Source organism: Dysidea avara, chromosome 7, assembly GCF_963678975.1.
Source record: "Dysidea avara chromosome 7, odDysAvar1.4, whole genome shotgun sequence".
In the NCBI taxonomy this organism is placed as follows: Eukaryota; Metazoa; Porifera; class Demospongiae; order Dictyoceratida; family Dysideidae; genus Dysidea; species Dysidea avara.
This window is the reverse complement of record NC_089278.1, coordinates 553,927-565,662: the sequence shown is the minus strand read 5'-3', so window position 1 is coordinate 565,662 and position 11,736 is coordinate 553,927. Positions and strand designations below refer to the sequence as shown.

Sequence of the window (11,736 nt, the reverse complement as noted above, 5' to 3'; positions counted from 1 at the left end):
TTAAATACTTTGAAAAGTATTTAAATTACTGTCCTGATCAGCCACTTTCATAGGATTGTATTATATATTTTCTGCTGATTCAATTCTTTTGTAGAAACTCTATTTTATGACACCCCACACAATTGTTACACGAGTCAATGATTACTGTTCTATTACCAGGAGCTCATATGCTCGTGCTATTAGGTACTACAGACAATTGCGTGATCTATGCAACACAGGAAGTCACCGGAAATGTGAGCTTGTTACATAATTCAGCACAATTTCAAAGTAGTTGCATCACATTTTCGGTTTGCGCTTGGCGGTCTTGTTGCAAAGATTGCGCAAATGTCTGTATCGAGCAGGTCATGTTGTCTAGAAGCATTTGGTCATAATTATAAAATATTGGTCATTAGTAACATTAACTACATGTTCACTATAATGATGATATACTCCACTCATTAGTTTCAACTTTTGGCTCCAGTGCAAACATTTCTTGTTTGTCTATCAAATATGATGGACCAAATGTAGTCGAAAAGAAAATGTTGATAATAAACTTCTCTACAGAAGACACCATAACAACAGCAGATAATGATTTCTGCTCTTACCAACTTCCATGTTCTCTCTATGAGTAAACACTTCCTCTACGAGTCTCTTGAAGTTAACTTGTAAGTGTTCCAGTGGAAAATTTAACTACATAATATGAACACACACACACACACACACACATGTAAGTACAAGCAAAACTTTCAGTTCTAACCCAGGCCACTGGTAGCGTAAAGTTCTGTGATGTACGTATGTGTGTCCATTTAAACTCATGTGAACAAGGTATTAAACATTCATGCAAGAATTAAGTCAGGGGTGGAGAAATAGGGGGGGCAGAGGGGCAACTGCCCCCTCACTTTTTCCAATGCCCAGTTGCCAGTAAAGCAACTACTTTAGTAATTAGCCAACTTACTTTGCCTTTATTTACTGGGATTTGTGCTAAAGGTTATGCAAGCATGGAACACTGCATGAATCAGTACTGGGAGTGCACGAGATCGATATACTCTAATAGAGCAGTCACCTAACTACTCTAATAGAACATTCAGCGGAATCATTATAAGTTTTCCCTGCTATATGCAATTAATTCAATGTGTTCACTACAACACTTATATCTATATGTATATAATCAGCATGAGTCTATCTGAAATGCCTTCATTTACTGATGTATCTAACTGTACAGTGTCTCAATGATAGTCATTGCATAGCAGTATCCTATTCAAGTACACATGTTCCACTGAAAATGCTCTCAGATTCAATCTCAAAACATCCAAATCTCAAAATTTTCCTGTGGGGCATGCCTCCAGACCCTTTAGTATTGGTATGCTTTGCAAGCTAGCACACTAAGGTACAGTTAATGATTTTAAACACTTTGTAACTTACAGCCAACCCACATGACTTGCCCCCCCACTTTTGAGTAATGTTCTCCGCCCCTGAATTATGTGTTATGTACGACACAGTAGTGTGACTCATAAATGCTTAGTACTTGTTGATGTAGTGTATAGTGTTTGAATATCAGTTCATAAAATGGTAAGCAAATGGAACTAGAACTCTTAAAACTTCATGAGACTGTCCGTAGATACACTGATCAATAGATTAACAGTGTTACATTACTAGCTGACAATGCAGTGTGCTACTTGGAATACCTTTCTTCATAACGGAAAATGACTTATACACTGCAGAAAACAAACCGAGAAGATAATTGTACTCAACAACTACACAACTATGCAGCCAAACATGGTCTTGCTCTAAGTAATGGAACTTACCACAAGTATCATTTACCTGTCCTATTGGCATGATACATTTGCCCATAGTATCACTCTTGTACTCCCTGGTACTAGTGAAGTTTACAACAACATTCTTTATGTTATCAGCCTCAATAACTGTACCTGATGGACAAGATGATGATAAGGAATAATGGCTGCCACTTACCTCTCCGTGGATGAGGCATGTGTTGCTTCAGCTCTTTTTGTAGCGGCTGTACTTTGGGGTAGAGTTTAGTAGTACACAAGCAAATATCAAAATTGACTTTACTATCTACTATCTGTTGAATTGTGTGATGTGATCAAGTAGTTATAATGGACAACTCCTACCTGCTTCACAAGTTCCATACCGCCAACAATGTCAACTTTAGCAGCCTTGGCAGCGTCTTTTGCTTCCTCCTTCATACAAAAGTGTTACTTATTACAAGGTGATTATAGTATGTTCAGTTGAGCTGAATCCTGAAAAACAGCTAAAAATTAAAAGTGGAGTTTTTCTCAACAGAATTAACATTTCAGCGAACCAGATGATTATTGGTAACAGCAAAGGTGTCAACAACAGACACATATGGTTTGGCTCCATTACAAGTTCGGGAAAGGGCTGTAATGGACACTGTACTTATATGGCTTCCCATAGGAAATGTATTGTGGAAATTTGATTGTCCCTAAATATTATTATGTCAAACATTTGAACTAAAAGATTTTGAAATATTTTTAGCGGGTCAAGCAGTACTACAAATGAGCCAAATTTCAAGATCATGTGTAACTGCATCCATGAGTTATTAAGTGTTTTTGAGGATTCAGCTCAACGTGAACATACTATAGTCCACTACACATGAACGGTTAGGAATTGTAAAGTTGTTGCTGTAATAAATAACATGAATTTACTTTGGTGACACACCATAGAAATTTTTGCACCCATGGGAAAACAACTTTACTGAACCTAAGCTATGTAAGTGAATAGGACCGAATTGAATGCACTGTTGTTTGGCCTGCAAGCTTGCCAGTAAACCTCTCTCAAGTCTTAGATCCCAGGCTCTGACACAAGGGTGGCAGTGTGCACATACAACCAAGTACAATCACAATGGGAGAACCTACAATACCAATAGAGCAGTGTATAGCCAAAAGATACACAGGCACAGTAGCACAATTATAGGGAAATTGATTGGTGAGTAATATATTACAATTAGTATGAGATTGAGGGACTGCTAAACAGAGGTTCCAACTGCCAAGACATGACTCTCATGATTTAGCCTTCAATCCCATGCTCTCATGTCCAGCATTTGTTTTGTAATCTCACTCCTACAATTTCTTCCTCACTCCCAGGATTATCTTTTGCTGACTATGCTTCACTTTACTGGATGTTTAAGATACACAGGGCTAACAACTATATCAAGGTGCACTCAAGGTACTTCAGTGGTCATGTGATCTCTTGTTCAAACTTCCATGGCAGTCAAAACTCCTACTGTGACAGTTCTTGTTTATGCTATAATGTGTGTGTGTGTGTGCGTGCGTGTGTGTGTGTGTGTGTGTGTGTGTGTGTGTGTGTGTGTGTGTGTGTGTGTTGCAATACCTATGTAAATGGTAACTGAGATGTCAACTCTCTCGAACATTACTCACAGTTAATAGAGGAATTCTTAGCTCCTTCAACTAAACCACTTGACAACATCAGTTCTTGACATCCTCTGGGGCAGGGCCAAGAATCTCCTTGTTCCACTGAGATATGTTTCTCTTGTGTCCTGCAGTGGTGAATATCATTTTTAAGTTCAATGAGAGTCATCAGTTGATATCTCCAATGGATAAAGTTTAGCAATCGGTGGATTCATTCTTCCACTATTAGTTTTCAATTCTGCAGCCCTAACATACCCATCATTACCACTTGATTCACTGTTATCTTCCAACTAGTCCTTCCTGGGTGAGTCATCATATATGAGGACCAACCCTTCACTTTGTGGAGTTTTCACAAGGATGTCAAGATATTCTTTCCTCCAGTGACCCTTGAGGTGCTGTAATCATGATTTCTGACAATGCATCCACCTATCAATCAGTTGCAAAGGAATTCGTGAAGATGTTGAACAACTAACCAAACAAGAGACAACATGACAGTTCATACCCAAAAGACTACCGTGGTATCGTGGCTTTTGGGAAAGGCCTTACCATGATCAAGAAGGTACTTGGGAGGACATTTATCTGCACTTCAGACCATCACAGTTGAATTAGAAGCCGTCCTAAATGATCACCCCGTTACATATAGACGGGTTTAGCAAGAAGGTGTGGTCACCTTAAAAAATCTCATGAATTATGTGTCCGCCATTGTTGTAGGGCAAACGGTGAAGTTTGTGAGTGTTAAGAATGCCTTCCAGTTGCTGGGTGTAAGAAGTGAGGAAGCAAAAAGGGTGGAATCAAACTGTATAGATTTCCTAAGGACCCTGAGAGAAGACATCAGTGGACTCGACTGCTCAAGAGAGAGTTTTGGGAGCCAAATACAGATTCAAGGCTAAGTGGAACCGATTTCATATCAGGTAATGCTGGATACACCAATTATATTAAGATTACCACCAAGCACCTCAGTTTACAGAAATGTAACCTTCATACAAATCTTCACTAATACTGACAAAAATCTTGTACCTTGTCCTGATGCTTTGAAATAGTTAAACCTGGGCAACCATAGCAATGAAGTTTGGAACAAACTAGCTGCATGCCACCGTGATTTGATAACATTCACCCAATGTAAAAGTGAAACTGTCAAGATATTTCATGAAGAAACAAAGTTGAGTTAGTGAGATAGTCTGGACTCATAACAAGGATTGCCCGTGCATAAAACTATTAATTCCTATGGGAAAGACATCACCATTGCTAATCCCTACATTATCTTTGGTAAAATCTTGTTGATAAGATGCCTACAAAATCCATGCAATCTTTTTATCCCACAAAATTCTTGAGAAATGATCATTACTGCTACCTTAGTTTCATATAGTGGTGCACATTTTAAAAATAAATCATCAGTTACGACCTCTTCTACTAGGTTAGACTCTCACAGTGCAACTGGATTCAGCAACTTGTGATTCACATCCAATGGTGAGGGCTTCCCACAGCAAAATTTAGTGAGTTAGAGCATTGCTGTATGTTATGTAGATTTAAATGTTGTACCATGGTATCTGAATTTTTGACAATCTCCATCTTTATATTAATTGTAATCGCTGCTGGAAATTGATAGTTACTCAAAATGGATGCTTACCTTAAGGCAGGAAATTTTTACTCAAGAAAATTCGACAAATTAGTTTAGATTGTAAACTATAAATTCATCAAATGCTCATAAGCACCTTTAAAAGTATGTGTTTAGATCTATAAATTCTTGACATTTACAGTAATTCACCAAAACTGCTGAAATGTAGATTCATCAAATTTTCTTGTCATACGGTATCTCTTTTCTGAGTCTCTGCTTTACAAATTTTGTTCCTGTTAGCTTGTGAAATCCTGGATCTTCTCCTGATTTAGTATGGTGGTCTTATAAAGCCTCATGTGTACCCATGTGTACTTGTGATGTTTGTACTGTACAGGTAACTGATAATAACCTTGGTTTGTTAAAGCTGTTTGAACAAACTGATTGTACCAGTTGCAGTGTTGTACCATGATAAACTCCGTTTTAGAATGAGAAGGCCCTTCTGAAGCAACAATAATTTGGCTAGATGAAAGTGACCTTGGTATGTAAGTTGGTCAGTGTTGTGACTGCTCTCTTTCAGTGTAGCTAGCTATCCATTCCTCAATAGATTTTAGTAACATCAAGAGTTAATACTCCACTATTATTAACTCTTGGTAACATTTTTACTTTTCTTTTGATCAATTTACCTCACATTCTTATGTATTTAGTAATACTACATTCTAACAGCTAGTACATCCAGTTGTATTTTTGAAATCAATACAGGGTTAGGACTGTGATGGATGACCAGACCTCTGTGTATCAGGAGCAGTACTGTGCGGGATTTACCCTGGACACAGTAGGAATGGAGTCCTTGAAGATGGCTGCACCCAAGCAGTTACAAGTTATTGTTGAGTTTGATGGTAGAAACTTTCATCTCTCGTCAACTTGGAGTAGTAGCAGCAGCGGTATTCTGGCACAGGAAGTCTCCACCTGATAACTTTTATAGAAATAGTTGATTTAAAATGTGTAAAAAATGCTATTTGTCAACAATTACTGTATGTGTAAACAGCAGCTGAAGTGCACAACTTTTTACAACATAATTATCAAGTTTGGGCTGTTGTGTAAATTAATTAAAAGCACTAATATGGCTTGAAACAAATTTGTACCACCTCTCAAAACCACCTTGTTATTACTAACTGCAGATGGTGTTCTACTAAGAAGCACTTGTTTCTTCGCAGGAAAACAAGCTGTGCAATTAAACAATTAAATAAGCATAATAAAGCATATTTTTGCCACTTGCGTTTTGACTGAATGTTTGGTTTAGACAATAACAGTATTAGTCTGTTTCCACATTGATGAAAGTCTGAGGCAGTTAATCTGCCTTATCTCTGCCGATACCATCCCTTTGATCACATGTAGAACATTCAATTCTTAAACAGTCATTTTCAGATATAGATTTAAGGGAGTAAAGTAATTGCTTGGTACTATTAAGAACATCTGTCTCAGTAGTGGAACAATTCTTAAAATATTCTGGTAATGGTAATGGTAGCACACTTAATGGGGAACTACTTGATTCACATTCAAGAGAGAAAGAATCTGACAACTGTTGTACAGTAGATTCTTCCAATGGTTCTACAACTTGTACTGTATGTAGATCCTCATCCTGTTCTCTAGGTTCTTGCACACCATGTTACTCATCATATTCTGAAGTGTGCTCTATGTGCTGTCCTTCAGTCTCATACTCATTACAATTATTTGCAATAGCAGATATAGAGGTTGGTCTTGCTGCAGTTCTCCCTGTTCCATGGCACTACTTTGAGATTGGGGCTTCAATAAACAAGCACCTGGTAGTAGGCTGGTACTAAATCAAAAAATGAAGAATAAAGCTTTCTGAATGCAGCACAGGGGTTTCATTTGGACCACTCTCTGCTTTTCTTTTCACTCACTTAGTCAAATCCTTGGACCACTGCTCCTCGTCTATGGCAAACGGGTCATCAAGCTCGCAATCATCTATCTTCAGTTTTTCTAAATATCGCTTTCTTTCTGTAAACAAGAAATACAAAGACAACTTTAACCTGATGTTACTTGCCATCTCTATCTTCAATACCACAGCCCCATATACCAAACTGAGGTGTGGAGCTCCTGAGCCTTGTCAGAGCCATTGTTCAAAGGAAAGTACCATCATGGTATTGTTACTGCCTTCTGTAGGCTGTCTACCATGTTACTCTATTTGTCTTTCATGGAGTCTTCTATCCCAATAAATCCTGGAGTTCTTGCATTAACAGTTTGGCATGCATAGTGACAGGAGAAAGGGATCAAAGATCCTGTAAAATTTTCCTCTTGGTAACACCTGAATCAAGAGTGGCTTTGCTGTGAAGCTTATTCTATGTGTAGGTTAGAGACCTAGCACGAGGATCTTTGTGGTCTCTAACCAACTTAGAAAATGTATGCGTTTTATATGGGCATATAGGTGGAGTCATTGTGGGAATGGGTTATACGTTGTAAAATAATCATGGAAGACTAAACATGCTCTTGTCGTGAAGTGTTAAAAAATTGAAGTTCACACTGCTTCCTTTTACAAGTTAGACTTGGTTCTGGCACAGATGGGAAATGGCAGTGATCAATAATGTCGAGCCGGGTTAGCAGTAGCTGGTGCCTATGGCATCACAGCATTGTAAAGAACATGTGTGTTGAAGAAGCAGCTTGTGTGGATTTATACGATGGGAACGAGTTGTCACAACTTGTGCCTTCAGTGGCACCACAGTAGTACAAAGAACAGGCACAGTTTCGAATACGGACCACACCCACATTATACGTAATGTTTTTACAGGGAAGCTTGCCCAATTAGGTCTTGGTAAAGTCCGTCCATAGGCATAGTTTGATAGATGAAAACAGCCTCAAAACACTCCAGAAACAGATGCATGGGCACTAAACAGAGTTTTCCGTGATACTTCTGGACTTCTCCGTTCATTGTAACAAACGTACGTACAACATTATAGATTGTACCTCCCATAATTGAATCCCTTTAGGCATGCCTATAAAATGAATACAGTGGTTGACTACATGTTGGCCTGGGTGACTGGTCACCCACTGCAGGCTATCAGCCTGAATATGCTTGGAGGGAGCATTGCAAATCAATGATCGAAAGTGAGATTTGTGATGCTTGAGCAGGTTTCTAACCATCTTAAGAACCTGCTAGCAGGTCTCTTAGTGGATTTTAAAGACCTCATTATCCTCCAAAGATCAAAGCATATAATTCATACCATTTTCCTGTTTACCATCTTGTTGGTGTCAGCACTTGTACAACAGCTATAGTTAAGGGCTGTTAGAACCACAACTTAAAATTTGCTTTCTTACATGATAGCTCCAGTGTATTGCATAACGTTGGACCACCTGAAATAATGTTGTCATCATAGAGAGATTCTATATCTTTAGCTATTTCCAGACCTGAGTCTTGGTTTTTGAGATGCAGTTAGGGCTGGGAGATAATTTAGATAAAAGATTATCTAGATACCTAGATCACCTATCGTAAATAAGATAATGAATTTGCTTATTGAGATAATAGTAAATCTTTGTAAATCAACCACAGTCAGATGGAACTTATGGAAAGCAGTTGGGGGAAGTGATAATTTTTTTGCTTAACAACCACTACTTGATTCCATGCCAACAAAGATATAAAACTGTGTTTTTGATGATGTTACATCATTATTGAGATAATATTGATTATCAAGATAAAATGGTTGTCATTTATCGAGATATAGGTTTTACCATTATTGCACAGCCCTAGATCATGCAGTCAAAGAGTGGCATTTAACATGAATGGTGAACTAGTTGCTTCAAATGGTACCACTTTGAAACAATAAATATCAAACATGACAACCACAAGAAATGAGTAAAGTTTGATCGTAACGGAGTTGCACATGTAAGAAAGCTTTTTCAATGTCAGTAGACAATCTGTACTTGTGAATATGAAAATATATAATAATTGAGCAGAGATCATTAACCAGAGGATCTAGACAGTCATGGAGACTTGGGTAGTTGGTTGTAATAAGCCATACAAATTGCTGGTGTGGTAGGTAGTGTGTTTGACCACATCTGGTCAATTGCAGCTCTTTCTATGAACCCTCTTTTCTCTTGTTCTTTGATGGTTTTCCACTAGTCATCAGACTAGAGTTCTGGTTCTCCTGATAATTAGATGGAAGAGGTGCATGGTCTTCCTTCCAGGAAAATTTAATCACATGAGACCTCTGATGCTAGTGTGGTGCTTATTGTTGTATTTCTTATAGCAAACATGAGAAGTTGTTCACCCAAACAGTTGAAACAGAGTCCTTCCATTCATGTGTTCTAACTGTTTCTCAGTGCTGACAACCAACTATTTGTAGTGAACGTTCCCTTACATGTAATCTTCTTAACTGGTACCTTTATCTGATCTGTAGTTTCTGTGGCATGTAATAATCATGGAGAGTAATCCTCTAATGTGACTCTCAATAATGTCATAGAAGGTTCTGAGACCAACCATTGTGTTCTTTGGATTGGGCAGATTCAGCAACGCCTCTGTGCGTGTGCATGTTTAACTTTGTCTGTTCTTTTCATGTAATTTTTTCAACAGATGTACTCAAGGTAGCAGCACATTGTGAGTCATTCAGTGGCTCATTGGACTCCGCTATTTCATCTACACTTTGGTAGAGCTTCATTAAGAGAGATAAGAGAGGTATGTTCTGTGGGATGCTGTAGACATTTCAGTTCCTTTATTGTAGCTTGTTTGTCCAAGCCAACAGGTAACTGTGGTAAAGATACAAGTTGCTTAGAATAAATTTGTTTGCCTTCTAGGATACCATTCTCAGTCCAAATGCCACAGTACCACAGCTTTATCGTGACAGATTACAAAGGTTAGGTTGGCATAGCTAGCTGTAAGGCAAATAGTCACAACACCAATATGTGATAGTTGTGTGAGGCTAAGTGGTAAGTAGCTGAGATGCCAACTCTCTCGAACACTACTCACAGTTAATAGAGAAATTCTTAGCTACTTCACTTAAACCACTTAATAACGTCAGTTCTCGACAGTATGTACATGTTGAGCTGAGCCCTGAGAAAACAGCTTAACAAGTGTTTCTCTCTAAATGATTAGTGATGATGGTCAGACATTTGAATGAAAAGATTTTGAAATTTATAGCAGGCCAAGCAGTACTACAAATGTTGTATGCAAGTTGAATTATTAAATGTTTTAGAGGGCTTGTCTCAACGTGTACATGTAGCTAACCTACTGAATTCACTAGAATTGCATTGTACAAGGAATAGGTAGATTGCTAGGGGAGGGGGAGAAGAAGCTATAGGGTAAAATCCACTAATAGGAGAAGAAGGGAACTCTAGTACACAAGTTACATAACTTTGTCTGGTATAGCTGACATTTTCCATTTTCATACAGGACTACATCAACATGGAACGGTGTATTCACACTGTTCAGAAGTACAGAAAGTCAATAGGCAAACAGAAAACAACAGTTATAAATGCACTTTACAATTATAAACTGTACACTGTGAAGAAAATGAGACAAACAAGTGTGAATTTTTGTGCTAAAGATTGAGATACTCTAATAGAGCAGTCACAATTTTAATGTCATTAACTGACAATTTTTGTAAATTATTACAAAACTACCTTATGTTTCGTACACTTTACCATTAAACTAACCAATTTTATATGCTTTACAAAGCATGCGTTATGTTAGCTAAATAGCTAAAATAACCTGCAACTCACTAAAATACAAGCAGTGGAATGTGACAGTGATGGTTTACCAACGATAGAGCAGTAACCTTGTATCATAGGCAGATCTGGGGGGAGGGGGGGGCTTTGCCCTCCTGGCCCCTCCTCAGATTCCCCCCAACCCTTTGCCCCCTTGGACTTAAGGCCCTTAGTTAATAAATCCAACCATAACATTTTTAGATTTTAGTCCAATAGTCTAGTCCACTGAATAGTGTTGTGGCTTAAAGTCCAAATAATTAAGACTTCATCTTGTAGAAGTAGTGTACCTATTTTTTTAATTTTAATTAATTAATTTTATTTTGAATATTGATGTAGTGATAAAAAAACACCTCGGTCACATGCAACTGCATAAAAAGAACAACTGATGTCCTTCATTTTTATTATCTTATTTTACATGATCAGATCTAGGGACAAATGACATACTCCACACATAGAATGGATCACTAACTCATGATACTTCACATGGCCTCAATACACACCTCACATATCAGAAGTACAGTTGGCTTGTGTCCAAACTGATGGGGGTAGGTCACACGTCCTCGGAATGGATTTCTCAGTCTTTCCTGTTTTGAACGTTTGGAGGTCTAGAACATAATCAACTTGTTACCTTGTGCTTTGTCCTAAGGTCACAGATTAGGGTAGTGTTAACTGTCTCGTCCTCCTGAAATGAGTAACACCTCAGCGCATTAAAAGCTTCCCCCATGCTGTACTGAAGTGGTCTACGCTTCTTAATGAGGTAAACGTCATTGATACGACGTCTGCACAATAGAGCAACCTCTTTACGGACCACACGAACCCTTGTGCTCAAGAACATGTCCGGTAGTGCAAATCAACGTGCATACTTCTAATTAAAGCGCACTTAGTATTAGCGGGGTTTTCCCTGAGCAGCCATACTTGTGCATGTTTAAATCTATGACTACAGCGTTTACTACAGTGTAGTTATACCGATTACAACGCTTCAGTATGGGTGGGTCCTAAGGTCGGCTGGCTTAGCGCTGTTGTGGCCAACGTTCTGGCAGTGGTTTAGACCTCGACTTAGACATGCACATATACGCC

The 11,736-nt window shown here is 38.3% G+C and overlaps 1 protein-coding gene across 3 annotated transcripts; it reads right to left on the bottom strand.

Moving 5' to 3' along the window:
* Positions 1 to 347: 347 nt before the first annotated feature.
* LOC136261583 (large ribosomal subunit protein uL1-like) lies at positions 348 to 11,572 on the bottom strand. Of its 3 annotated transcripts, none has more exons than XR_010703951.1 (7): positions 11,288 to 11,572; positions 11,160 to 11,243; positions 2,112 to 2,180; positions 1,951 to 2,062; positions 1,785 to 1,907; positions 585 to 669; positions 348 to 537 (listed from the first exon to the last, which is right to left on the bottom strand). XR_010703951.1 is itself a non-coding variant. In XM_066055610.1 (7 exons), exons 1-7 carry the CDS (start codon positions 11,492 to 11,494, stop codon positions 413 to 415), a joined length of 780 nt encoding a protein of 259 aa, XP_065911682.1. In that variant the 5' UTR covers positions 11,495 to 11,572; the 3' UTR covers positions 348 to 412. The 3 variants fall into 3 exon arrangements, 2 of the variants coding, with proteins under 2 accessions (XP_065911682.1, XP_065911681.1); XM_066055610.1 differs by having other exon boundaries at positions 1,801 to 1,855; positions 1,908 to 2,062; XM_066055609.1 differs by having other exon boundaries at positions 1,801 to 1,907; positions 11,288 to 11,571.
* Between the last annotated feature and the right edge of the window lie 164 nt (positions 11,573 to 11,736).